The sequence below is a fragment of the Mchenga conophoros genome, linkage group LG3 (genome assembly GCF_057382185.1).
Source record: "Mchenga conophoros isolate Kocher_MC1m ecotype Shallow Benthic linkage group LG3, M_conophoros_male_GT1.1, whole genome shotgun sequence".
In the NCBI taxonomy this organism is placed as follows: Eukaryota; Metazoa; Chordata; class Actinopteri; order Cichliformes; family Cichlidae; genus Mchenga; species Mchenga conophoros.
In genome coordinates this window covers 5,854,401-5,879,190 of record NC_140528.1, presented here as the reverse complement: position 1 = coordinate 5,879,190, position 24,790 = coordinate 5,854,401, and the positions used below count along the sequence as shown (strand labels likewise).

At 40.6% G+C, this 24,790-nt stretch overlaps 1 protein-coding gene across 4 annotated transcripts in view; it reads right to left on the bottom strand.

Moving 5' to 3' along the window:
• The window catches only part of LOC146577088 (protein NLRC3-like), a 107,413-nt gene extending 87,825 nt beyond the window's left edge, over positions 1 to 19,588 (bottom strand). The window contains exons 1-10 of one of the 4 annotated variants that reach the window (XM_085268112.1): positions 19,468 to 19,588; positions 19,282 to 19,383; positions 18,878 to 18,994; positions 16,568 to 16,646; positions 14,375 to 14,579; positions 12,426 to 14,223; positions 11,059 to 11,232; positions 10,672 to 10,845; positions 10,322 to 10,495; positions 4,833 to 5,006 (exon numbers count right to left, since the gene is read on the bottom strand). In XM_085268112.1, coding sequence (XP_085124238.1) covers positions 4,833 to 5,006; positions 10,322 to 10,495; positions 10,672 to 10,845; positions 11,059 to 11,232; positions 12,426 to 14,223; positions 14,375 to 14,579; positions 16,568 to 16,646; positions 18,878 to 18,994; positions 19,282 to 19,383; positions 19,468 to 19,556 — 3,086 coding nt within the window. In that variant the 5' untranslated portion in view covers positions 19,557 to 19,588. The remainder of the gene's footprint in view (positions 1 to 4,832; positions 5,007 to 10,321; positions 10,496 to 10,671; positions 10,846 to 11,058; positions 11,233 to 12,425; positions 14,224 to 14,374; positions 14,580 to 16,567; positions 16,647 to 18,877; positions 18,995 to 19,281; positions 19,384 to 19,467) is intronic. The other 3 variants (XM_085268114.1, XM_085268115.1, XM_085268116.1) reach the window with 3 other exon arrangements.
• Between the last annotated feature and the right edge of the window lie 5,202 nt (positions 19,589 to 24,790).

The following is a 24,790-nucleotide window of genomic DNA, read 5'->3' as shown; positions in this document are numbered from 1 at the left end:
GTGTTGATGACAGTTTTGAAGTGATGGAGGAGCTGCTCACAGTAATTCCAATGCATGGCCAGACCACCGCTCAGCAGATATTTACAAGCTGTGTGATGCCATTGAGAATGTTGGTTTGCCATGGAAGAGGTTTGTTGGAATAACAACAGATGGAGCGCCATCAATGACAGGGAGGAAACATGGACTGGTGGCACAAAACAAACTGGAAGAGGAAGGCGTGGAGGAGGCCATTGCTCTGCACTGCATCATCCATCAGCAGGTCCTTTGCAGCAAATGCCTGAAGTTTGACAATGTGATGTCTATTGTTGTGAAATGCATCAACCAAATCAGATCCAGGGGCTTAAAGCACCGAAGGTTCTGAGCTTTTTTAGAGGAAATGGAGTCAGAATATGGGGATGTGCTCGACTTCACTGAGGTACGTTGGCTCAGCAGGGGAAATGTATTAAAGAGACTTTTTGAGTTGAGAGCAGAAGTGAAGCCTTCATGGAGAAGGATGGAGTTAGTGTTGCTGTGCTAACTGATCCCAAATGGCTCATGGACTCAGCTTTTCTTGTTGATATGACACATGAGCTTAATGTACTGAACAAGACGTTACAAGGCCAGGGGCAACTTGTCAGTGCTGCCTATGACAACGTGAGAGCATTCTCCACAAAACTGGCGCTCTGGAAAGCTCAGCTCTCTCAGACAAACCTTTGCCATTTCCCAGCATGCAAGGCACTCGTGGATGCAGGCACACCATTCAGTGCTGACGAGTATGTTGATGTCATTTTGAGGCTACAGGAGGAATTTGATCACAGATTTGCTGATTTCAAGACACACAGAGCCACCTTTCACATTTTTGCGGACCCCTTCTCCTTTGATGTGCAAGATGCCCCTTCTGTGCTTCAAATGGAGCTCATTGAGCTGCAGTGCAACTCTGAACTCAAAGCAAAGTTCAGGGAGGTGAGTGGAAAAGCAGACAAGCTTGGACAATCTTTGAGAGGATTGAGCCCTAGTTTCCCTCGGCTTTCCCGAATGTTCAAGCGGACCATGTGCCTTTTTGGTAGCACATACTTGTGCCAAAAGCTCTTCTCCACTTTGAACTTCAATAAGTCCAAGTACAGGTCCAGACTTACGGATGATCATCTTCAAGACATACTGAGGGTCGCAACTGCTTCCTCCCTCAGGCCAAATCTGGCTCGGCTATGCAAGAGGGAACGCTGCCAGGTCTCTAGCAGCAAGGAGTAGGCAAGAGAAGCCATGTTCAGAAGAACAGTTCATTTTCTCCAGTGTTCCATTCATGTTCAGAAGAAGGTTATAGAACTGTTAATACAGACATTTCAATCTAAACAATGCAGATATAGAAGACTGAAAGATACACACAAGTTCACTGACTAAAAATATCTTATTATTATTTTATTTATGTATTACTGATTGATTTATTTTCTTATTAATTCTTAATTTGTTTATTCATTTTTCATATTTTGTGTTAAAAAATAAAAATAAAGAGATTTGAGAAGATTGGAATTTTTTAACCATGCCTTTCTTGTGGAAAACCTAATGCGGCCCAGCCTCACCCAGACTCTGCCTGCAGCGGCCCCCAGCTAAATTGAGTTTGAGACCCCTGTCCTACACCATAAATCAGTAAGAGAGGGTACGACCTCTCTCATGGCCCCAAGTGCTGTGTGCATGCCAGAGCACTCTGGAAGGCACACAGAGTCTTTACAGACTACTCAGGATCAAACCTCTATCATTATGCAATCGATTATACAACTCTAAGCATATATGAGTAAATATTTCTAAGCATAAATGACAATCAACAATATAAACCTTACAGCTGGTTTTAATAACAGAATTCATTTGTTTCTCAAACGAGAAAGAGCTATCGAGAAACACTCCTAAATCTTTAGTTCTTAACTTTTCCAGTGGGCCAAGGTCAACATTATCTGCTAATGCTAAATAGGCTGCCGTTATTAACTAATGCTAATTTGACATGAATTAGCATTATGCACTAATGCTAACACTTACTTTTTTTAACAATGTGAGTAGCTAATGCTAACACTATTTCCCTTAACTTTATAACAATGTGAACGGCTAATGCTAACACTCTTTTTCCTAGCATTATAACATCTGAGCTGCTAATGCTAAGTAGGCTGCCATTAGCACCTACGTCTAATTTAAGGCAAATACGCATTAGAACCTAATGCTCATATCATTTTCCTTTGCTTTATAACAATGTGAGCAGCTACTGCTAAATAGCATTAGCTAATAACAGCAGTCTAATTTAATGCAAGTTAGCCTCATTTGCATTACAACGATGTGAGGAGTTAACGCTAAGTATGCTGCCATTAGTGGCTAATTCTAATTAGGGGTGAATAAATATTACCAGCTAATGCTAATATCGTATTCTCTTCCCTTTTAACAATGTGAGCAGCTAGTGCTAGGTAGGCTGATGCTAGCAGCTAATGCTAAAGCTAATTTAACGTGAATTAGCATCACATTAGTGAGGAGTTAATGCTAAGTAGACTGCCATTAGCAGGTAATGCTAATTTTAGGTGAATAGGAATTGGTAGATAATGCTAATACCATATTTTCTTGCTTTATAACAATGTGACCAGCTAATGCTATGTAGGTTGCCGTTATTAGCTAATACTAATTTGAGGTGAATTAGCATTATCCCCTTATGCTAACAATGTTTTTTCTTACTTTTTAACAATACAAGTAGCTAATGTGAACACTTTTTTTTTTATTGAATTCTAATTTTTCCCTTGCGATGTGAAGAGTTAATGCTAAATAGGATGCCATTAGTGGCTAATTCTAATTTTAGATGAGAAAGCATTAGAAGCTAATGCTAATACCATATTTTCTTGCTTTATATCAATATTAGTAGGTAATGCTAAGTACGTAGCCATTATTAGCTAATGCTAATTTAGGTGAATTAGCATTATCCACTAATGCTAACACTGTTTTTGCCAACTCTTTTCCCTTGCATTATAACAATATGAGCAGCTAATGCTAAGAAGGCTGCCATTATTAGGTAATGCTAATTATTATGTGTGTTAGCATTATCCGCTGCTGCTAGCAATGTTTTATCTTACCTTTTAACAATATCAGCAGCTAATGCTAACACTACTTTAATTTCAGTTAAACCTACTTAGCATTAATTAACTTCATTTAGCATTAAGAAGTTTTTGCTATAGGCTACCATTAGTGGCTAATGCTAATTTTAGATAAATAGAAATTGGCAGCTAATGCTAATACCATATTTTCTTGCCTTATAACAATGTGACCAGCTCATGCTAAGCAGGTGCCATTATTAGCTAATACTAATTTGAGATGAATTAGCATTATCCGCTTATGCTAACGATGTTTTTTCTTACTTTTTAACAATACGCCATTAGTGGCTAATTCTAATTTTAGATGAAAAAGGATTAACAGCTAATGCTCATACTGTTTGCTTTGTAAGAATGACAGCAGCTAATGATATGAAGTCTACCGTTATTAACTAATGCTAATTTGATGAGAATTAGCATTATCCGATAATGGTAACTCTTTTCCCCTGCATTATAACAATGTCAGGAGTTAATGCTAAGTAGACTGCCATTAGGGGCTAACTCTAATTAGGGGTGAATAATTATTAGCAGCTAATACTAATACCGTTTTCTCTTTTTCCGTATAACAACTTGAGCAGCTAATGCTAATTTGATGCGAATTAGCATTATATTAGTGAGCAGTTAATGCTAAGTAGGCTGCCATTATTAACTAATACTACGTTGACGTGAATTAGCATTATGCGCTACTGCTAATACTGTTTTCTCTTACTTATTAAAAATGATAGTAGCTAATACTAATACTCTTTTCCATTGGGTAACAACAAAGTGAGGAATTAATGCTAAGTTGGCTGCTTTTAGCGGCTTATTCTAATTAGGGGTGAATAATTATTAGCAGCAAATGCTAATACCGTTTTCTCTTTCCTTATAACAATATGAGCAGTTAATGCTAATTTGATGTAAATTAGCATTATATTAGTGAGGAGTTAATGCTAAGTAGGCTGCCATTAGCAGCTAAAGGTAATTTGAGGTGAATAAGCACTAGTAGCTAATGCCAATACCCTTTTCTCTTGTGTTATAATGATGTGAAACGTTAATATTGTTCTCAAACAACAGAATGAGAATGAAATATTGATTCTAACAGGGCCCATAAACAGCATTAGCTTAGCAGCATTAGCTTATCAGAGTCTCCATCATGGTCACACAAATCCTTAGCGGAGCAAAGTGGCCTACTTAGCAATAGCTGCTGTAGAAAGCAAAGGGAAAACAGTATTAGCATTAGCTGCTAAATGTGCACTTGAGAACAAATCTATTGTGAATTCAGCCGTGAATGTAGTGTTTCCAGTAAGCTTCCATTTCCAAATGTTAGCTGCTCCTGTCTGCCTCTTTGTCACACACACAGACTGAAATGATTCACAGCCTTGTTTCATCCTTCTGTCAGTGTCACTGACTGTCACTGTGACTGTGGACATACAGCATGGGAAACACACACATGGCTGATACTTGTATCTAAAGTTACAAAATGTTGTCTCTGTCCAAATATTACCTAACTGTAAGTCTACTTTTAATGAAACTCTCAACATGACTTATCAGTTATCATTAATGTTCCTGCAAACAGACTCCTTGAAGACCCCCTACATAAATATCCATGTACTATCCAGCTAGACTAGTGTGTCTGTCCCTGAAAATATTCCTGCATGTGTGATTGTTCATGTCTCATCTGCAGGAAACAAACAGGAAGTGAGTGAAAGACACAGGAAATGATTCCAGCTCTTCCTCCTATATCAGACATTCTCTCCATACCTGAGAGTGTCCAGTCTCCAGCCTGGATCCTTCAGTCCAGCCGACAGAAGCTTCATTCCTGAGGGACCTGGATGATTGTAGCTCAGGTCCAGCTCTCTCAGATGGGAGGGGTTGGAGGTCAGAGCTGAGGCCAGAGAAGTACAGCCTTCCTCTGTGATCAGACAGCCTGACAGACTGCAGACACACAAAACAACAATCCATCTGTTATCCATCTCTATAGCAGCATAACTAAGTGATGGTTCAGGGTCACCTGATCCAGCTCTAACTATAAGTTTTATCAAAAAGGAAAGTTTGAAGCTGATCGTCAAAGTAGAGAGGGTGTCTGTCTCCTGAACTCAAACTGGGAGCTGCTTCCACACCCAGTCCAACATAGCCAGGCTTTCTTTGCTGCTTTGACAAAACCTCAAATCCCAGTCAGAGATGGTGAGCATCATCACAGTGATGATCATTTCTCTGTTAACCCAGGCTTTCTGCTTCAGGATCTGTGCACGCTCACAGAACAAGGAGACCTTTAAACATCATTTCACTAAATGGATGGACTGAGCTCAGCCTACAGATGAACTGGATAAATAAAGATTTGACCTCAGTGTGCTCAGTGTTCCTGTCTATTCCTAACATATTCCTAACATGATAGCTGCACTTTAGAGCTCTAAAACTGGAACTGACACATATTTAAACTCCACATGTTACTCAGTACATTCAGTTCTGACACTCGCCCACAGTCCAACAAAGGAAACATGGAGATCACATCAGTTTGTCACCAAAGTCTAATTATTCCAGAGGGCAGTGTTGATACAACTAAAGTTATTTTTAAGCAAAGTTGAGTTTTTTATTGTCGCAGTACTTCATGTCTGAAGTATCACTTAAATGCATTACACGCTGTTGATGGCAGCAAACAAACCACCCACACAAACAGAGGTGGGAGGCTTGGGCAGACTACGTAGGATCAGCTTGTGGGAGGAGTCAAGATAAACCAAAGAAAGACAAGCTAACAAACACCACAGTGAAGTGAGTAGCTACAAACTGCAGGCCGATTAGTGTTGTTGAAGAAGTCGGTCTGAGGAACGTTCTTAGGATCAACAAATGACGGCATGTATGAGCCTCCCTCAAGACGCACCATCACAAGAAGAACACATGAGCTGTAGAAAAAGGAGAGACTATGAAAGCCACGGCGTTACAACGTGCACCAGCTGTTGGTCTCTCTGGAGACTACTGGGCGTGGCTGGGTAACCATGGTTACTTGGGAGTTACAGTACATGATATTAATGAAGAGTGGGAGCTGCGTTCTATAGCAAACAATTTGTTATGAGGTAATCAGCTGATCTTAGTTTAACCGGAAGCCCTTCACAATAATTGCAATGCCTTTATTTTGTACAACTACCATCAGTTCGTCTGTACTGATGGTAACTTAAAGTCACACTAATGTCGTTTAGTTTCTATAGTTTATGTAGTGGAAGTATACTACAGTACCCTGATCACTGATAGGACAGATTTATGTAGATATACACCTTTGTGTTTAACATTACTGCATTATAGTACTGTGATCTTTGTCCTTATATATGGCTATATTAGCTATACTGATGTACGTACATATAACTGGATATGTAACTTATCTATTCATCTTATTTGTCATGTATTTGTATTGTGTACTTCCTTTTTGTAAGAAACCACACACATGATCACAGCCGCAAGAATCAATCAGTGAAAGAATAAAGTGTCTCAAACCAAACCTTAAGCTCTTTATTCCACATGCTGGGATCATTTGGCCTTCAGTGGTGTTCTGGCTGACACACCGGAGTGACCAGAGTGCTAAAGAGTGAATCGGACACACCAGTGTCATCTTTGATATCTCCACTACATTTAATCGTCCTTCAGCTTGTGGCTGCCGTTAGCTGGTCTGCTAGTTAGCTGATTTGCTATTTAGCCAGTGTGCTAGTTAGCTGGTGTGCTAGTTAGCCGGTTCGCTAGTCAGCTGGTGTGCTGACCAGCGAACCAGTAGGTTACAAGATGAGCTTGTCTGTCTGATGAGCCAGCTCTCTCTGTCTTGGTCATTTTGTCCTTGGGCAAAACCTAACCTACCACTACAACTGTAGCTTACCTCCACCAGTGTGTGAATGTGAGAGTGAATGAATACAGGGAGTGCAGAATTATTAGGCAAATGAGTATTTTGTCCACATCATCCTCTTCATGCATGTTGTCTTACTCCAAGCTGTATAGGCTCGAAAGCCTACTACCAATTAAGCATATTAGGTGATGTGCATCTCTGTAATGAGAAGGGGTGTGGTCTAATGACATCAACACCCTATATCAGGTGTGCATAATTATTAGGCAACGTCCTTTCCTTTGGCAAAATGGGTCAAAAGAAGGACTTGACAGGCTCAGAAAAGTCAAAAACAGTGAGATATCTTGCAGAGGGATGCAGCAGTCTCAAAATTGCAAAGCTTCTGAAGCGTGATCATCGAACAATCAAGCGTTTCATTCAAAATAGTCAACAGGGTCGCAAGAAGCGTGTGGAAAAACCAAGGCACAAAATAACTGCCCATGAACTGAGAAAAGTCAAGCGTGCAGCTGCCAAGATGCCACTTGCCACCAGTTTGGCCATATTTCAGAGCTGCAACATCACTGGAGTGCCCAAAAGCACAAGGTGTGCAATACTCAGAGACATGGCCAAGGTAAGAAAGGCTGAAAGACGACCACCACTGAACAAGACACACAAGCTGAAACGTCAAGACTGGGCCAAGAAATATCTCAAGACTGGTTTTTCTAAGGTTTTATGGACTGATGAAATGAGAGTGAGTCTTGATGGGCCAGATGGATGGGCCCGTGGCTGGATTGGTAAAGGGCAGAGAGCTCCAGTCCCACTCAGACGCCAGCAAGGTGGAGGTGGAGTACTGGTTTGGGCTGGTATCATCAAAGATGAGCTTGTGGGGCCTTTTCGGGTTGAGGATGGAGTCAAGCTCAACTCCCAGTCCTACTGCCAGTTTCTGGAAGACACCTTCTTCAAGCAGTGGTACAGGAAGAAGTCTGCATCCTTCAAGAAAAACATGATTTTCATGCAGGACAATGCTCCATCACACGCGTCCAAGTACTCCACAGCGTGGCTGGCAAGAAAGGGTATAAAAGAAGAAAAACTAATGACATGGCCACCTTGTTCACCTGATCTGAACCCCATTGAGAACCTGTGGTCCATCATCAAATGTGAGATTTACAAGGAGGGAAAACAGTACACCTCTCTGAACAGTGTCTGGGAGGCTGTGGTTGCTGCTGCACGCAATGTTGATGGTGAACAGATCAAAACACTGACAGGATCCATGGATGGCAGGCTTTTGAGTGTCCTTGCAAAGAAAGGTGGCTATATTGGTCGCTGATTTGTTTTTGTTTTGTTTTTGAATGTCAGAAATGTATATTTGTGAATGTGGAGATGTTATATTGGTGTCACTGGTAAAAATAAATAAATGAAATGGGTATATATTTGTTTTTTGTTAAGTTGCCTAATAATTCTGCACAGTAATAGTCACCTGCACACACAGATATCCCCCTAAAATAGCTAAAACTAAAAACAAACTAAAAACTACTTCCAAAAACATTCAGCTTTGATATTAATGAGTTTTTTGGGTTCATTGAGAACATGGTTGTTGTTCAATAATAACATTATTCCTCAAAAATACAACTTGCCTAATAATTCTGCACTCCCTGTAGTGGGATTGTAAAGGGTCTTTGAGGGTCTCGAAAAGCGCTATATAAATGCAATCCATTATTATTATTAAGAGCATCTTTAGGCCTGACTGTGCTCATCCTTCCTCCAACCTCTCCTTACCAAAGATAACAACTACATCAGTATTAGCTCAATAACAATTTCTGCAATTCAATTGTGGACATTCATTTTTAAACCTTGTGTAAAACGATAAAACCTCAAAGTCTGAGCATTATTCTTTGTGCAAACAGCTCTTGCAGGTTCCCCCGGACTTAGGTTATTTTTATTACTTAATTACTTTCCTTTAAGCAGCTGTTCAGGCTACTAAACTCATCCCAGAAATAACAAGTGACACCATTAATAGTAGAGGTGGGAATCACCATACAACTCGCGATACGATATTATCACAATACTTAACGCACGATACGATATTATTGCGATTTTTTAAAATATTTTGCGATATTTAAATTCTGCACATAAAGGTAAACTTTATCAATATTCATTTTATCTAATATCAAAGTCTCACACTCAGTCTTTCTCTCATTTCAGTCAGTTTTATTGTTGACAAACTGAACGGTTTGTATTACAGTCTAGTCCAACTTAACTGAATGCAACCATCTGGTACAATTATAGCTATTCTGAACTATGCAATTTATGAAAACTATGCAGCCCCTTCAGCAACTGAAGAATTTGAAAGTAAATTTAAAAAAATATATAATTTTACATTAAATAAAAAAGTTTCAAACTTAATTAAAATTAAACATGTCTTAAATTAAAATAAGTAAACTGTCATGTTTATTGCTGCCAAAAAAAAAGTTAAACACATTTGGACAGTGAAGGAATGTCAGGATTGTTGCTCAGAAAAAGGATCAACATGCTCTGAAGTCAACATGCTCTGACTCCAGAGCATGTTGACTTCAGAGAAAAAATTGTTTGTAACAAAATATCGATTTCTGCTGTCCCTGTATCGATACATTATTAGCAAACAAAATATCACGATACTACACAGTATCGATTTTTTCCCCCACCCCTAATTAATAGTGGAGCTAACTTTAACAGGTGAAACTGATTTGACCTATAAGGCTACTGCAGTTACTTCTTATCAGGTTTAGTAGGGAAGACATCTGGATGAGGTAGTTAGTAGTATGTAGTTAGTACCGGGCGACTCCCCTCCCCCACATCGGCACCAGAACCCTGTATTATCTACAGGGTAAGACTGCCTGTTTTATCAAACTATGGCCATTACTACTGTGATCATTTGCAGCCCAGTGTGCCGCTCTCTCTGCTGGGATGAACCACTGGAGCTCACCCAGTCATCCCTTTCTTTCTCTCAAGAAGAAGTGAAATAAATATATTTATTATGTTACGAGTCTAATATTCTTTAAATCAAACTGTAATGAATAAATCAAGCAAGAAGATTTGGTGGCTCCACGTGTTGTAGAAGAAAAGATAAACATCTCATTTTGAGAAATCAGCCTTTAAAATTAAGTACTGTGGATAAAAAACAAACAGCGAGCCAATCAGCAGTCGCCAATATCCTCCTAATTTCATTCACAAAGAAATCAAATATATATATTATGGGCCCAAAGGAGCCTAAATCTTTAAATTAGGCAGTACGTGAAGTATTTTTTTAAATAAACAAAGACATGACTATAACAACTTTTAGTAATTCAGAGTCCAATTATCCACTCAAATGTAAATAAAAGTTCACTTGACAGCTGTAAAAGTTACCTGTTTATACAATAATATAAATCACATTTCAAATGATCATCTGTGGAAAAGTTTGAATCCTGACCTGAGAGTTTCCACTGCACACTGTGAACTCTTTAGTCCAGCGGACAGAAGCTTCACTCCTGAATCCTGCAGGTCAGAGTTACTCAGGTCCAGCTCTCTCAGACTGGAGGACTGGGAGCTGAGGACTGAGGACAGAGCTTCACAGCTTCTCTCTGACAGGTTACAGCCACTCAGTCTGAAAAATAAAAGACAATCTATAAAACAAGTACTCATGTAGAGTTTGTTAATACATTTCACAACATTAAATGTTGACTTTCTATTTTTAAAGGAAACATAAACATACTAAGATACAACATCATATGTATGAACTTTAATTAATAATTCTAAAAACTAAATGTTTTCTGATCTGACCTCAGAGTATTCAGTTTACAGTTTAAACGTTGTAGTCCAGCAGACAGAAGCTTCACTCCTGAATCCTGCAGCTTTCTGATACTCAGGTCCAGCTCTGTCAGACTAGAGGACTGCGAGCTGAGAACTGAGGACAGAGCTTCACAGTTTTCCTCTGACAGTTCACAGATGTTAAGTCTGAAGATAAAAACATGAATAAAGATTGTTGTTAAAGTGTAATCAAGGTGCAATAGCTTATTGTCTTGTGCTGAGCAGGTTAGTAAAACTTCACTTTAACTTTGAAATGAATAAAAATGCTATGAAACAAGGATAACTGGATAAAGACATAAACAAAAACAAACATCAAACACATAAACAAACAGAACTAAACATAATACAAATTGATCTGACCTCAGAACATTCAATTTGGCATGTGGACTCTCCACTGCAGCAGACAGAAGCTTTACTGCTGAAGCCTTCAGGCTGTTGGTACTCAGGTCCAGCTCTCTCAGACTACAGGACTGGGAGCTTACCACTGACAACAAATTTTCACAGCCTTCCTCTGAGACGTTACAGCTGCTCAGTCTGTGAGAGAAAGGAAAAAAACAAAAACAAAAAAAACCAAACAATATATGTGATCAAATTAAATTTGTTTATATGTTGAACCCTTTTTTTAAAAAATTTATTTAAACCTATGAGACTATGAGTGCTACCAGTCCAGTGCACATGATTGGTACCTTGATGGTACCTTGCTCAGGGGTACCACAAGGTAACTATTCGGTGGATTCGACCCCTGACCTTATGATCATGGGGCGACCACTCTGCCTACTGAGCTAATAATTCTGTGTACACTGTCATACAATATTAACTAAAACAATTATTTTAGAAAATTTTAGTAATTCAATAATCATGCTCATTACCTGTGTATTGTGAATAACACTTGATTTTAAACACTAGCTGTATAAAACTCTTCCTGTTAAAGGTGTGTATAAAGGAGATGAGCTGAAATGCAGACTTCATGGAGAATGTTTGCTGTCAGCATATATCAAAGACAAAGCAGAGATCCATCCAGTCTCTTCCACTAAGCCCACAGAGGGACAGACAACCACTCTCACTCACACCTGCATGAAGTTTAGATCACCAGGTAACCTAACTGCATGTCTGTGGACAGTGGGAAGAAACTGTAGAGGACCCAGAGTGAACCCACTGTAATTCTGTGATAACACTGGTTATGGAAGCCTTACAGTTACATATGGTTACTGACAAGAAACACGACCTTAGAGGCAATTTCAGTAATGAAGACCGAGTTTCTCCCTCCATACAGGATGAAAACATGACAGCACAGCAGAGATTTATATTTAAAAAGGGAGGGTGTGCACTGAAAGTGAGATACAAACTTGAACTTAAATTATGAACATCAGAAAAAGATGTAGGTGAAGTCTGGCAGGTGAAGTTTGTGCTTTAGAATAAAACAACCAAACTCCTGGAGTTGGAGACAAATGAACAAGCTGAGGATAATAAACCTGTCAGAGGGGCTGAAGCATCAGAGCTCATGTTCTTATAGGCTGGGTCTGGATTGTCCTTTGATAAGAGTTACAGAACAAAGTGTGTTTTAGAAATGCTGGAGTGAAACATTAAAACTACCATATATTTACCGAGTGACTGATGATCATTTAATTTACTATTTAAAAAAAAAGTTACAGTGCTCTTTGAACTCAGCATTTCTGATTTATTTCCCATGATTTTAACAATGAAGCGATGACAACATGTTTACTCACAGAGCTTTGTTGGAGGCTTTGACCACTGGCAGCAGCCTCAGAAGAGCCTCCTCTGAAGCAGAGTATTTCTTGAAGTCAAACTCATCCAGATCTTCTTCTGATGACAGTAAGATGAAGGTCAGAGCTGACCACTGAGCAGGAGACAGTTCATCTGTGGAGAGACTTCCTGATCTCAGGGACTGTTGGATCTCCTCCACTAGAGAACGATCATTCAGTTCATTCAGACAGTGGATCAGATTGATGCTTTTCTCTGCAGACAGATTCTTACTGAGCTTCTCCTTGATGTACTGGACTGTTTCCTGATTGGTCTGTGAGTTACTTCCTGTCTGTGTCATCAGGGCTCGTAAGAGAGTCTGATTGGTCTGCAGTGAAAGACCCAGGAGGAAGCGGAGGAACAAGTCCAGGTGTCCATTTGGACTCTGTAAGGCCTTGTTCACAGCACTCTGGTAGAAGTGTTTCTTTGCAGAATCTCCTGTTTCAGACTTCTGGGAGGTTGTTTGTTGTTGTTCCAGCAGATTGAGTCCAGAGTTGATGAAGGTCAGATGGACATGAAGAGCAGCCAGCAACTCCTGAACACTCAGATGGATGAAGCAGAACACCTTGTCCTGGTACAGTCCTCTCTCCTCTTTAAAGATCTGTGTGAACACTCCTGAGTACACTGAGGCTGCTCTGATATCGATGCCACACTCTGTCAGGTCTGATTCATAGAAGATCAGGTTTCCTTTCTGCAGCTGATCAAAAGCCAGTTTTCCCAGAGACTCCATCATCTTCCTGCTCTCTGGACTCCAGTGTGGATCTGTCTCAGCTCCTCCATCATACTTGACCTTCTTCACTTTGGCCTGAACCACCAGGAAGTGGATGTACATCTCAGTCAGGGTGTTGGGCAGCTGTCCTCCCTCTCTGGTTTCCAGCACATCCTCCAGAACTGTAGCAGTGATCCAGCAGAAGACTGGGATGTGACACATGATGTGGAGGCTTCGTGATGTCTTGATGTGGGAGATGATCCTGCTGGCCTGCTCCTCATCTCTGAATCTCTTCCTGAAGTACTCCTCCTTCTGTGGGTCAGTGAACCCTCTGACCTCTGTCACCATGCCAACACAGTCAGGAGGGATCTGATTGGCTGCTGCAGGTCGTGTGGTTATCCAGAGGCGAGCAGAGGGAAGCAGTTTCCCCCTGATGAGGTTTATCAGCAGCACATCCACTGAGGTGGACTTTCTAGGGTCAGTTAGGATTGTAGTTTTGTGGAAGTCCAGAGGAAGTCGACACTCATCCAGACCATCAAAGATGAACACAACCTGGAAGTCTTCAAAGCTGCAGATTCCTGCTTCTTTGGTTTCAGTAAAGAAGTGATGAACAAGTCCCACCAAGCTGAACTTTTCCTCTTTCAGCACATTCAGCTCTCTGAAAGTGAATGGAAATATGAACTGGATGTCCTGGTTGGCTTTGTCTTCAGCCCAGTCCAGGCTGTATTTCTGTGTTAAGACTGTTTTCCCAATGCCAGCCACTCCCTTTGTCAGCACTGTTCTGATTGGTTCATCTCTTCCAGGTGAGGCTTTAAAGATGTCTTCTTGTCTGATGGTTGTTTCTGGTCTGTCTGGTTTCCTGGATGCTGTTTCAATCTGTCTGACCTCATGTTCATCATTGACCTCTGCAGTCCCTCCCTCTGTGATGTAGAGCTCTGTGTAGATCTGATTCAGGAGGGTTGGGTTTCCTGCTTTAGCGATGCCCTCAAACACACACTGGAACTTCTTCTTCAGCTTAGACTTAAGGTTACGATGACAAACAGCAGCTGGAAGTTCTGAATAATAATAATAAAAATACAACTTTAACAATCATATTTTACAAAATGCTGATGACAATTTCTGACCCACTGAGAAATGACTGAACACAATGGTGTCACAAGTGTCTCATTTATCCAGCAGCTTAAATCTTTAGATAAATCCTCTTACGTCTCTGCAGACGGTCAGCCAGCTCCTCCTGCTTCATTCTCCTCAGGAAGTCCACTGTGATCTTCACAAATGCCTCTCTGCTGTTTCTCCTCTGCTCATCATCCTCCCTCTGAAACTCCAAGCACTGGGGCTTATTTGGATTCAGAGCCTTCTGGATCTTCTTCAGCTCGTTCTTCACAAAAGTGATGATGTTGTCCTCCAGCAGCTGGAACAGAATATTTATGAATGACCCACCACTCTGAACTTTAGTCCACACAACATCCACTTCTTTACGATCAAGGGGCATATCATCCACGACCTCTTTACCAATTATAAGTTTGACTTTATCTGATTAACTGAGACTTTGTCCACAACTCCATGATCCCAAAGCGTTGATGCTGTTCATATGAATGCAGCGATTTCAGTGGGAGAAACATTTCACTGGTGTTCAGAGCTGAACTACCAACAGGTTGATGATCAAAGCCAGAAACTTGGAGATGTTTCAGGTGACTGAGTTGATCGTACAGACAACTGGTCTTAAAGGTTCACTCTGTTTACATATACAGATCAGTATTTAAGGTTTGACTCTCATCATCCACTGGGGCACAAACTGGGCGTCATCAGGACGCTACAACACAGAACAAACACCATCCCCACAGACACAGCAGCCAGCGAAGCAGAAGAACTTCACATCAAGAAGGTCCTGAGTAAATGTGAACGCTGGTTTGAGGGCGGAGTCAAGGAGGCCATTTATGTGAAAAGGAAAGACCATCTCTGAATGGAGGAGGGGCCTAAGGGTACATTTGTCACCATCTTACATGCTGTGATTGCAGCCATTCCCCAGCTCTCTGTGAACTGGACTCATGACCATTGATCAACAACCATTGATCAATGGTCCTGACAATATGCGTACCAATGATCAATGAACTGACCTCCCAGCCCATTGTTCCTTCAGTGGGCTGGTTTCAGTCATACAAATGTCCTGTTTATGAGATTGAAACCTGCAGTCAGCTGAGACTGAAGAAGTCACCTGATGATGATGAAACGTTTCTCCCACTGAAAACATCCAGATGAACAGAATCAAGCTTTTTGGGATTTACGTACCTGGATGATTGAGCATCAAGACACAACTCTGTGACTTTTCTCAGATGAATAAATCCTCTCCTCCAGCTTTGTTTACATCTACCAGCCCTGTGGCGCTGCCCAGGGACAATAATCTATGTGAGAGGTGGAAAGTCATACAGGTGTCTGCTCCTGCCTTCAGTTATTTTATCTACTGTGTGTCAACTGGCTGAACCTCCTCCAACTGTCTACTGTCTCCCTAAACTCAACAATGACTTAGTGATCTATCCATTCTCTGACCAAAGACATCCTGCTGCAGGAGGTTAACATAGCAGCCAATGATGATCCCACTCACTGTGAACAACACATTTGGACCTGATTTGCTGCTCTGGTTTACACGTGAACTTTGACTGCTGTCACCAAGTTGAGAGGCTCTACAGAAAAACTGGACTTGTCCATAAAAAGATGTATAAAAATCATAAACTACATTATAAGGACAGCATTGCTCAATCAACTCTAATTACTATGACCATGTTATCTCTTCTAACTAAGGTACAGACACTCAAACTTGCTGCTTTCAGTGAGAAGTCAAATGTCTGAATATGAGCTGGAAGCCGCTGAGAGTCCTCCTCCTTCCCGTGGGGTTTACTTTCTCTACTACTTTCAATATAAACACGCCCCTTTCATGCACCTGCAGAGGGCCACCAGCAGATGGAGCTGTCTTAAACAAATCCACTTGGATAGTTAGCTGTAGATGACTTTATCAGTATGATTGTAGGACTTTGAGTTATTCTTCAGATTTATTTAAACTCCTATATTGTGCACAAGTGTTGAGCGACCCATAATTTCTCTGTACTTTTCATAAGAGCAGCCAGACTTTCAGCTAGTTTTTCTTTTTTAAGAGCTCAAAGTTATTGAAGAAACAGTTATTCAGCTTCATTCCCACTGATCTCGACTACAAACTGTTTCACTTTGGTTTCTGTTTAAAGCCTCGATGTTTAAAACGTTTCCCTGTGATCACATTTGCACCGTCTGATTTCAAAGTTTGTTTCTTTTGGTCATTTAGTCCACAGAGTCCTTGGTGTTCTGAAAGGGACCTATAAATAAATGCATTATTATTAATAATAAAGTAGTTGTTGTACATGTACAGACCATAAATATGGAGTCCAGCTGTGTTTGATGCTGCTGGGCAGACTGACCACTGGGAACCTCTGAGCTCTGCTGCTCCACTCTGTGGAAGAACCATGAAGGATTAGATCAACACAGGATAAAGATCCAGGAGTTTCTGCTCAAATAACTTCATCTGAATCAAGTCTGTCAAGTTTTAGACTCTCAGATTCTGAAGATATATTTTCTGTTTTCTATGAACTTTCTTTCATCAGTGATGGAAGTGATGATGCTGCAGAAGCTCAGAGGAAACTTTGAGAAAACTGTGATGAACCATCAACTAATGCTCTCAGGAGGCCAAAGGTCCCTGAATGTAACTGTGCAGTAGATTCAACGAGTGTTTGAAACCTGACCACTTCCATATGTTTTCATTCTAACACAAGAAGTCCTTTTCTCATTGCTTTGATTTGAGTTTTCATTTGAGTTTTCCGAGTCTCGTATTTGGAGTCGAGTCTAATCAATGATCTGACAGAAGAACATTAAAAAGGATTTAGCAGTGCTGTCAAAATTAACATGTAGGGTTAGGGGTTCATCTGTTATCATGATTAACATGATAAAAACCTTTAACACGACACATCTGGAGAGCAGAACGACTCAAAATCCCTGAAATGTTTCTATCAACGCACTTCGAGCAGTTTGTCCGAGTAGAGTTACCTTTGCACACGTGCAGATGTGCAGCACATCTGTTAGTGACGGAAGCTGAACCAATCAGCTCAATATGGAAGATGACAAACACACACTGACCTCTCGATGGAAAGTTTGAGTATTAAAAAAATAACAAGACGGACCAGCCGACCAACATGAAGGATTCTGCACATTGTGACAGAAGGAATTTTCTTTTCACCGAAGCACTTCCAGCTTAAAATATCACAACGATGCAAAGCACTGATGACACAACTGCCAAGTGGACAAACTGCAGACCTGTTAGTGTTGTTAATAACATAGTTTTGGTTCCTCGTGTCAAAGACTTGAAGAAGAGTGACAGAGAGTGTTAGACTGCTGCAGGATCAGTGCCACCTCCACAGACCTGTGAAGAAAATGATTGTTTGACAGATGGGCTCAGATTCAGGATCAGCTGAGGAGTTTGTGGCTGACAGAATCCTGCAGGTACAGAGCAGAGCCCATCATTAGCATGCAGGACTGTCCCTGGGGGGGTCGGCTCATTCAGGAGGTTAATCAATGTTTACATGTTCAATAAACATGTTAAGTGTGTAAATTTGCCCTTTTCTCTCGAGTCTGTTTGCTCATGAAATGAACTTTGATTCGTTTACATTAAAAATGATGTTTAATGGTGATTAATCCAAATTAATCCACAGTAACCCTGTGATGAGTCTGATTAAACATTTTCATTAACAGCAGTAATATAGATTATATATTATTATATATTAGTGCACACTTAGCTTTTAGTATATATGTTTGCTACAAAGTTGTATTTACAGCACAGAAGCTGAGTTAAAGACTGAAAACTATTCAAAGTCTCTTTGAATTGAAGCGTTTAACATTCTTTGTGTTTATTCTGCATTGACTTCATTATATGGTGTAAACGTCTGTTACAGGCTTAAATATAAAGTTGGAAAAATGTAACTGCAGCTATTGATCAAGTAATTGTGATTAATCAGGATTAATGACAGAAGATTGTGTCATTAATTAGTCATTTTTAATCTACTGACAGCACTAGTGTTCACTCTGGTGCCTCCAACTGTTTTACGCCCTTTCAACACCTTCGTGGTCAAAAGTGTACACGCACAAAATCTACAATAAAACCCTCACGCAGCAATAGGACAGACACACAATCCATTTATCTCTGTGTCTCAAACACACACACGTGTATTCAAAGCCTCGATTTGTTCATATTTCATCTGTTGTGTTTTTATCTTCAGCGTTTTCAGTGTTGCTGCATTTACACCAAAAATGTTTCCATTGATGAATCAGATTGATTTGAATGTGTTTCATCCATACAAATCCCTCCCTGGTGGTCACATGACTCTATAACATAACAGGAGTCATGTGACAAGAGTTTCATGCTGTAAAATGTCAAAATGGTTGAATGTGGTGGAGTAAAAATGTGAGATGTCAGCTACTTTTCTTCAATATGAAATGTTTGCAGGGCCTGACAGGAAGTGGACGGACGCTCTGATCACTTCCTGTTTGCTGAAGTGGGTTTTCAGTTGTTTAGAAACCAAAGGCTTGTTTTAAAAGACAGTTTAAATGGGACTGAGGGAACGACGTGTTTGTAGTTTATATCCAACAACATCAAGCAGTTTAATCAAAGAGTTCATGTTGCTAACAGCTCACCTCTCTGCAGCAGACACAGGCTGGACTTTAAAATTAATGAGACGATCTAAAGACCGGTCACTCTGTAAGGACACAGAGCTGGGTCCAGGTTCAGGTCCAGCAGGTCTCCCATGGATCCTGTCAGAGAAGAAAAATGTGTTTTGAGAATGAGCAGAAGGAAACTCCAAAGTAGTGTTTCACAGTGTAAGAACAGAGCGCCACCCAGGGGTCATTTACACTGTGCAGGACTATTGATGGTCCCACTGTGAGCAGCAGGAGTTTAAATGTTGGACATGTTTGATAGAAATAAGGAATAAAGGTTCAGTGACTTCCTTTGAGATGCAGTTTAGAGACCAGGAAACATCAAACAGTTCATTTAAATCAGATAAACTGACATCAAAGAGCTCATGTTGCTAACAGCTCACCTCTCTGCAGCAGACACAGGCTGGACTTTAAATTCAATGGGATGAACTTTAGACCGGTCACTCTGTAAGGACACAGAGCTGGGTGGAGGTCCAGGCTGGTTCCTGTGAATAATGATGGAGCAGTGATGTGAGTGCTGAGCTGTGACATGGAGAAGAGTCATGGACAGTTAGAGATGGTCATCTCACCTCTGAGCTTTGGTCTGACTCTCATGTTCCCCACACAGAGTGCTTTTAGAGGGAGGGACTCCCTCCTCTCTGTCCTCACACTGATCCATGCTGCTCAATTCAGCTCACACACACTTTCTACCTGCAGAGGAAACACAAATCATTCATGTGCACATCAGCTGAAATCCTCCTTTCATCATGTGTGCTGTCCAAATATCAGCTGCTTCTTTCCTGCTTCATCTCAGTGTCAGCTGGATGCAGTCAGACAGCAGTGTGAGGCAGAGGAAGCTGCCATCAGCTGCTCTGCTATCAGTCCACTAGATGGAGCCTGAAGCACACACGATGCATTCACTGACACACACTGATTCACTGTTTGGGAAACTAGAAAAATGTTGGTCTTGAACTAGCTGCATAATGCAGACAGGGTAGGACCCAAATATAACGGCGAAACATCTTCAAGCAACTTATAGAAGTCCAGATGCTTTTCTTTCCAAGCTCCTTAAACTATGATGACCTGGATGACTGAGAACCTTCACAGGAAAAATGAAACACACTGAACAAAGAATGCAAGACTTTCACAATAAAACAGCAAACAAAGGAACACAACACTGACACGTGAGCTTGACAGAGGAGTGGAGGAAAGGCAGACGAGAGTGAGCGAGGGAAAGAGGAGACAAGAGAGACATGACAGGCTGAGGAAATATAGAATGGAGCACCAGGCCTCACACAAACACACACAAACACACACAAACACACACAGAGACACAGAGGGAATCTAATGATCAAGGAACTAAACAGGAAGTATAAGAAACTCAAAGAAGCATAAATAAGACTGTAAATGAACCAGAACCATAAACCATAATACAAAAAATGCAAAGTGCTTGGTCAAAGGGACCCAGAACCATTAAAGTTCTTTTCTTTGCTCTTCAGTGTTTGAGTTCAAACAGACTCCACATTAAACTATGACAGCACCGTCCCTGCTGCTGCTGTCAGACCTGTTATTCACTCACTGCTCGCCAGTGTTTCTAATGAGTTTTACTCATCCATGAGAGTTTAAAGCTTGCACTTACAAGCAATGTTACACCTGTAACACTCAGCAGTCGCCTCATTGTTCTGACACACACAACAACACTATTGACTACACTACACACTAACTACACACTAACTACACACTAACTACACAAGATTTGCTCTAAACGTCTCAAATCTCTCACATCTCAAAACACCGCCGTCACTCCGTTTCTTAACAACTAAATGCCATGTTTTGATTGGTCGACATGGTACATTTTTCGACCAATAGGAAAGGCTGGGGGTTGGTATTGTTTTTGCTCACAGGCTTTCGAGCGTTTTCCTTATAAAACGCAGTTTTTACCGTTTCTTCCTGCAGTAAATATAAACAACGACAGTATTCAGGAAGAAAACCAAACATTGCAGATATTTTATCATAACTCTGGTTTTACGTGGTCGATCAACACAATTTAAAAACTGGTATAAAGTCCACACTTTTCCTGTCAGTTGTTCCGTCTGTCCTGCTCACATCTCCAATGGTTGTACACGTTGTCATTAACGTGGCTTCACTCCACATCAGCCGCTTTGCTAAAACACCGGCACATATTTACTTTAATTTGAATTCAGGTTAGAATTCTTTTTGTGTGCTCAATACAGATTTTCTCTGTGCAGAGACCGTGCCAACAGTGCGCAGCTTAGAGGGAACATTGCTTACAAGGTGACTACCAATAAAAATGAGTGTGCTTCACTGTCAGAGCTACGGTGATTCATCCAGTAGGACTTGATAATAAAAATATTTGTTTGATGCTTTGCATTGAGGCGCATTGTTGAATTTGCAGGGACACAATAACCACAGATCAGTTGTTCAAACCACTACAGTAGGGAGCCATGTCATGAATAATAAACAAATACTAATACTAATACTACTACTAATAATAATGTTAATTTAAGTAATTGTTTTTGACTGAACATCACATATAATGTAACAAGCAGTAAATTCAGGTTAAGTGCATTATCAGCATTTGGAGGAGCTCCTTATCCTTCACTGCTCACCTCTTACAAAGTGTTCACACAGTTTGCTAGCCTCTGTCAGCCTGCTAGCTATGCTAACAAGTCTACTACACACACTTGACTCGGTCACATGACAGACAGCAGAGATAGCTGCTCTGCTAGCTAAGCTATCTCATGTTAGCTTAGCTAGGTCAAGGTCAAAGAAATGAGGCGATGCTGCTGGGAGTTACGTCACAGACTAGCAGAATTTAGTTATTCAGCATAATATTTAATCCTTATTATCTGCTCCTCTCACCTCTGTTTACATCTGAAAACAAGAAAATTTAGCCAACAGTTTATTAGCTTTGGTGAAATTATAAACAGGCATCAGCGCAGTCACCTATACTGTGCTTTAATGCTGGAGCAGCAGGAACACCAGTTAATCTAAAATCTCATTTTCTCTCTAAAAAGTGACAGCAGACTGAGTCAAAGACAGAAACCTTATTTAAACACCAAATATTCACTTCCTGATCCAGGATTCAAAGAGGACGTTGAACTTACTCAGCTTCTTCCAATGAACGTCTTCACTCTGCAGCTCTCTGCTGTCTGGACCAGGTCTGTGTAGAAACAGAGAAAATCCTCTGCTTCTTCTCCGTCAGCATTCGTCTGTGTCTGCAGACTGCGTCACATTAAACACTTCACACCAGCAAAGAGGCTGAAGCTCACAGGTCAACGGTCAGCTGCTGCACTGTGTATAACAATTCACTTTTGAACAGTAGATAGGCTGTAGGCGTCTCTGCAGTGATAAACAGTTTACACATTAAACACTGAACCATAAAAGAAGCTTAAGCTGCAGCTCACAGGTCAAAGGTCAGCTGCTGCACCCAGTTATGAGTTTAAATAAATCATTAATCATGATCTTTTCCCTCTCAGCACTTTCACTTGGCCTTGGAGTGTTTTGACGGAGCTACACTGTATGTTTCAAATGTTGTAAATAAATTGGGAGTTAGGGCTGGGCAATATGGCCTAAAATCCATATCGCGGTATAATTTGAAGCATGTGCGGTAACGATATATATCGCGATATATTCTTTTCTTCTGTATAACGTATTTTCCACACTATAAGGCAGACTTACAATCCTTTAATTTTCTCAAAAATCAAGAGTGTGCCTTATGTATGAATTCTGGTTGTGCTTCGTGACCTCGAACCGATTTTGGCTGCAGAAATCTGTTAAAAATGTTTTAGCACAACTTTGGTAAGCCGCACTGCTTGATGGATCGTCAGAGCATTACGGCTGCCGTGGTGAGGAGCTTCACGGAGTAATCTGGGTCCAAAACTCCGACAGCTTCAGGTCCCAAAGTCAAACGAACACTGAGAGTTAAAAACGGTCTAAATTCTTTCATCTTTAATAAAATCATCAGCGTTGCTGCTTTAGCAGATGTAACAATTAAGTTTAATATCCATGAAAACAGAATTTATTAAATTTAACGGAGTTAGAAGTTAACAGGAAGTTAGCGCGCTAGTTTACACCTAAACATTTCATACCATGTTCTGACTGAGATTTTTGAAACTAATTCAAACAGCTCTGCTACCACTTCCAACATAAATGAAGACAGAAAACTAAACAGCAGTGGCGTTTGCAGGGTTACTGAAGTTGGACTACCTGGTATATAATGTTGTGCTACGTGATTGCTAGCGACACAGCTATGTTAGCATAACATTAGCACAGTGAAGCTGGAGGATGAACCCCAACTTTTTTTCCACTCGATAAAAGTTAATGTGAGGGATTCTGGTGGTCAGGGACAAATGCAGTCGCATAGCAGGATGCTGTACACGGGCCAAACTTCAGTCACGAGAACAACTGAGATCATTCATCCACAACACGAGGCTAGTTATTAATATACTGCCACAACATGGGAATAGAGCAGCTGCAGAGAATTCAACATTATTGAATCAATGTTACGGAAGTGGAGGAAGCGCAGTTTTTGGCTTTCCCCGCGTTTCAAAAGTGCTTCATCTCTTTGCTGTGACTGTCACCCAGCATAATTGCAGAGGATAATGGTTTTAACCGCTGCAATGCTTTCGACCAAAACAGGTGCAGTTTGATGACATCATCACATGCGCTGTCGCGATAGAGCGGTATAGTCAAAATCTCTATCGTTGACCAAATTTAATCGATTCTGTCGTTTATTGTTTATATCGCCCAGCCCTACTGGGTGTGATTTTGTTGTATTGGTTTGTTTTTTGGTTTTATGTTTCCATGTAGATGAATGAAGACAGATTCACTCTTACCTTTTCAAAATGTCTATAAGGTAGACGAGGTCTATGCTTTTCTGCCTCTTCACAGATAATCCCAGTGATTTTCCCTTGGTCTGAAATCTCACCTGATCTTGTGATATTGAGAGTCATCTGCCTTTGAGGCAGCTAACCAAACAGTGTTCTCTAAACTCTAACTTTAATATACTTTGATATATTTCAGATTTCTGAGCTCTGCTCTGACTCCGTGCCAGTAGCTCCTTAATATGACTTTAGTTTGATCAATAATTAACCTGCAGAAAGTTTCTGTTCCCACTCCACCACGCCGAACAACCCTGAGAACAAATAATATGATGTGGGTGTGTCTGCAGGCTTCAGCACTGTGAGCATTAAACACAATAAAAGACTCACAAGTTCCTGCTCAAAGGTCAGCTGCCTTTAGATCAATCATTAACCTGCAGCAGGATCCAGTCTTCTGCCTGTTGTGGTTGTGACAGCTGCTCGTAGGAGAGTTTGTTTGTAGGAGGTGGAGATGTTCTCAGATCAAGTGCGTAATCGTCTCTTTGTGTAGACGCTAAAAGCTGTGAGCCAAAACTCTCTGCTCTGAAACTCTTCACTCAGTCCTCACGCTGAGAGTTTAGAGGCTGAACTTCTTGTTCCTCCATAACACTTTTCATGAAACAGCAGAAATGAGCTTGTGTTTCTCAGCAGTGCGCACACAGAGAACCGATCCTCTCTGCTCAGTCTGAACAAATCAAAGTGAAACGTCAGTGAAAACACAGCTGCTGATCAAACTGTGTCAGATTAATGCCTCAATGTTTCACTGTGAGGTTAAAAAATACATAAAAATGATTTAAAGAAGTAGGAGGCAGATTTTCACAATAAGAGCACTTTGTTTTTAATTCAGTTAATGTCAAACTGTCATCAACACCTCTGTGTTGTCTCTGAGCAGATTCAGGCATTACTCAAATAATAAAGGCTTTTTTTCACTATTATACTTTTCATTAGTCTCCAGGTTGATGATTATAAACAGAATTATTAAAGTTTTTATCATTTCAGGCTGAAAATCAACATGAATTTGGTTCTAATC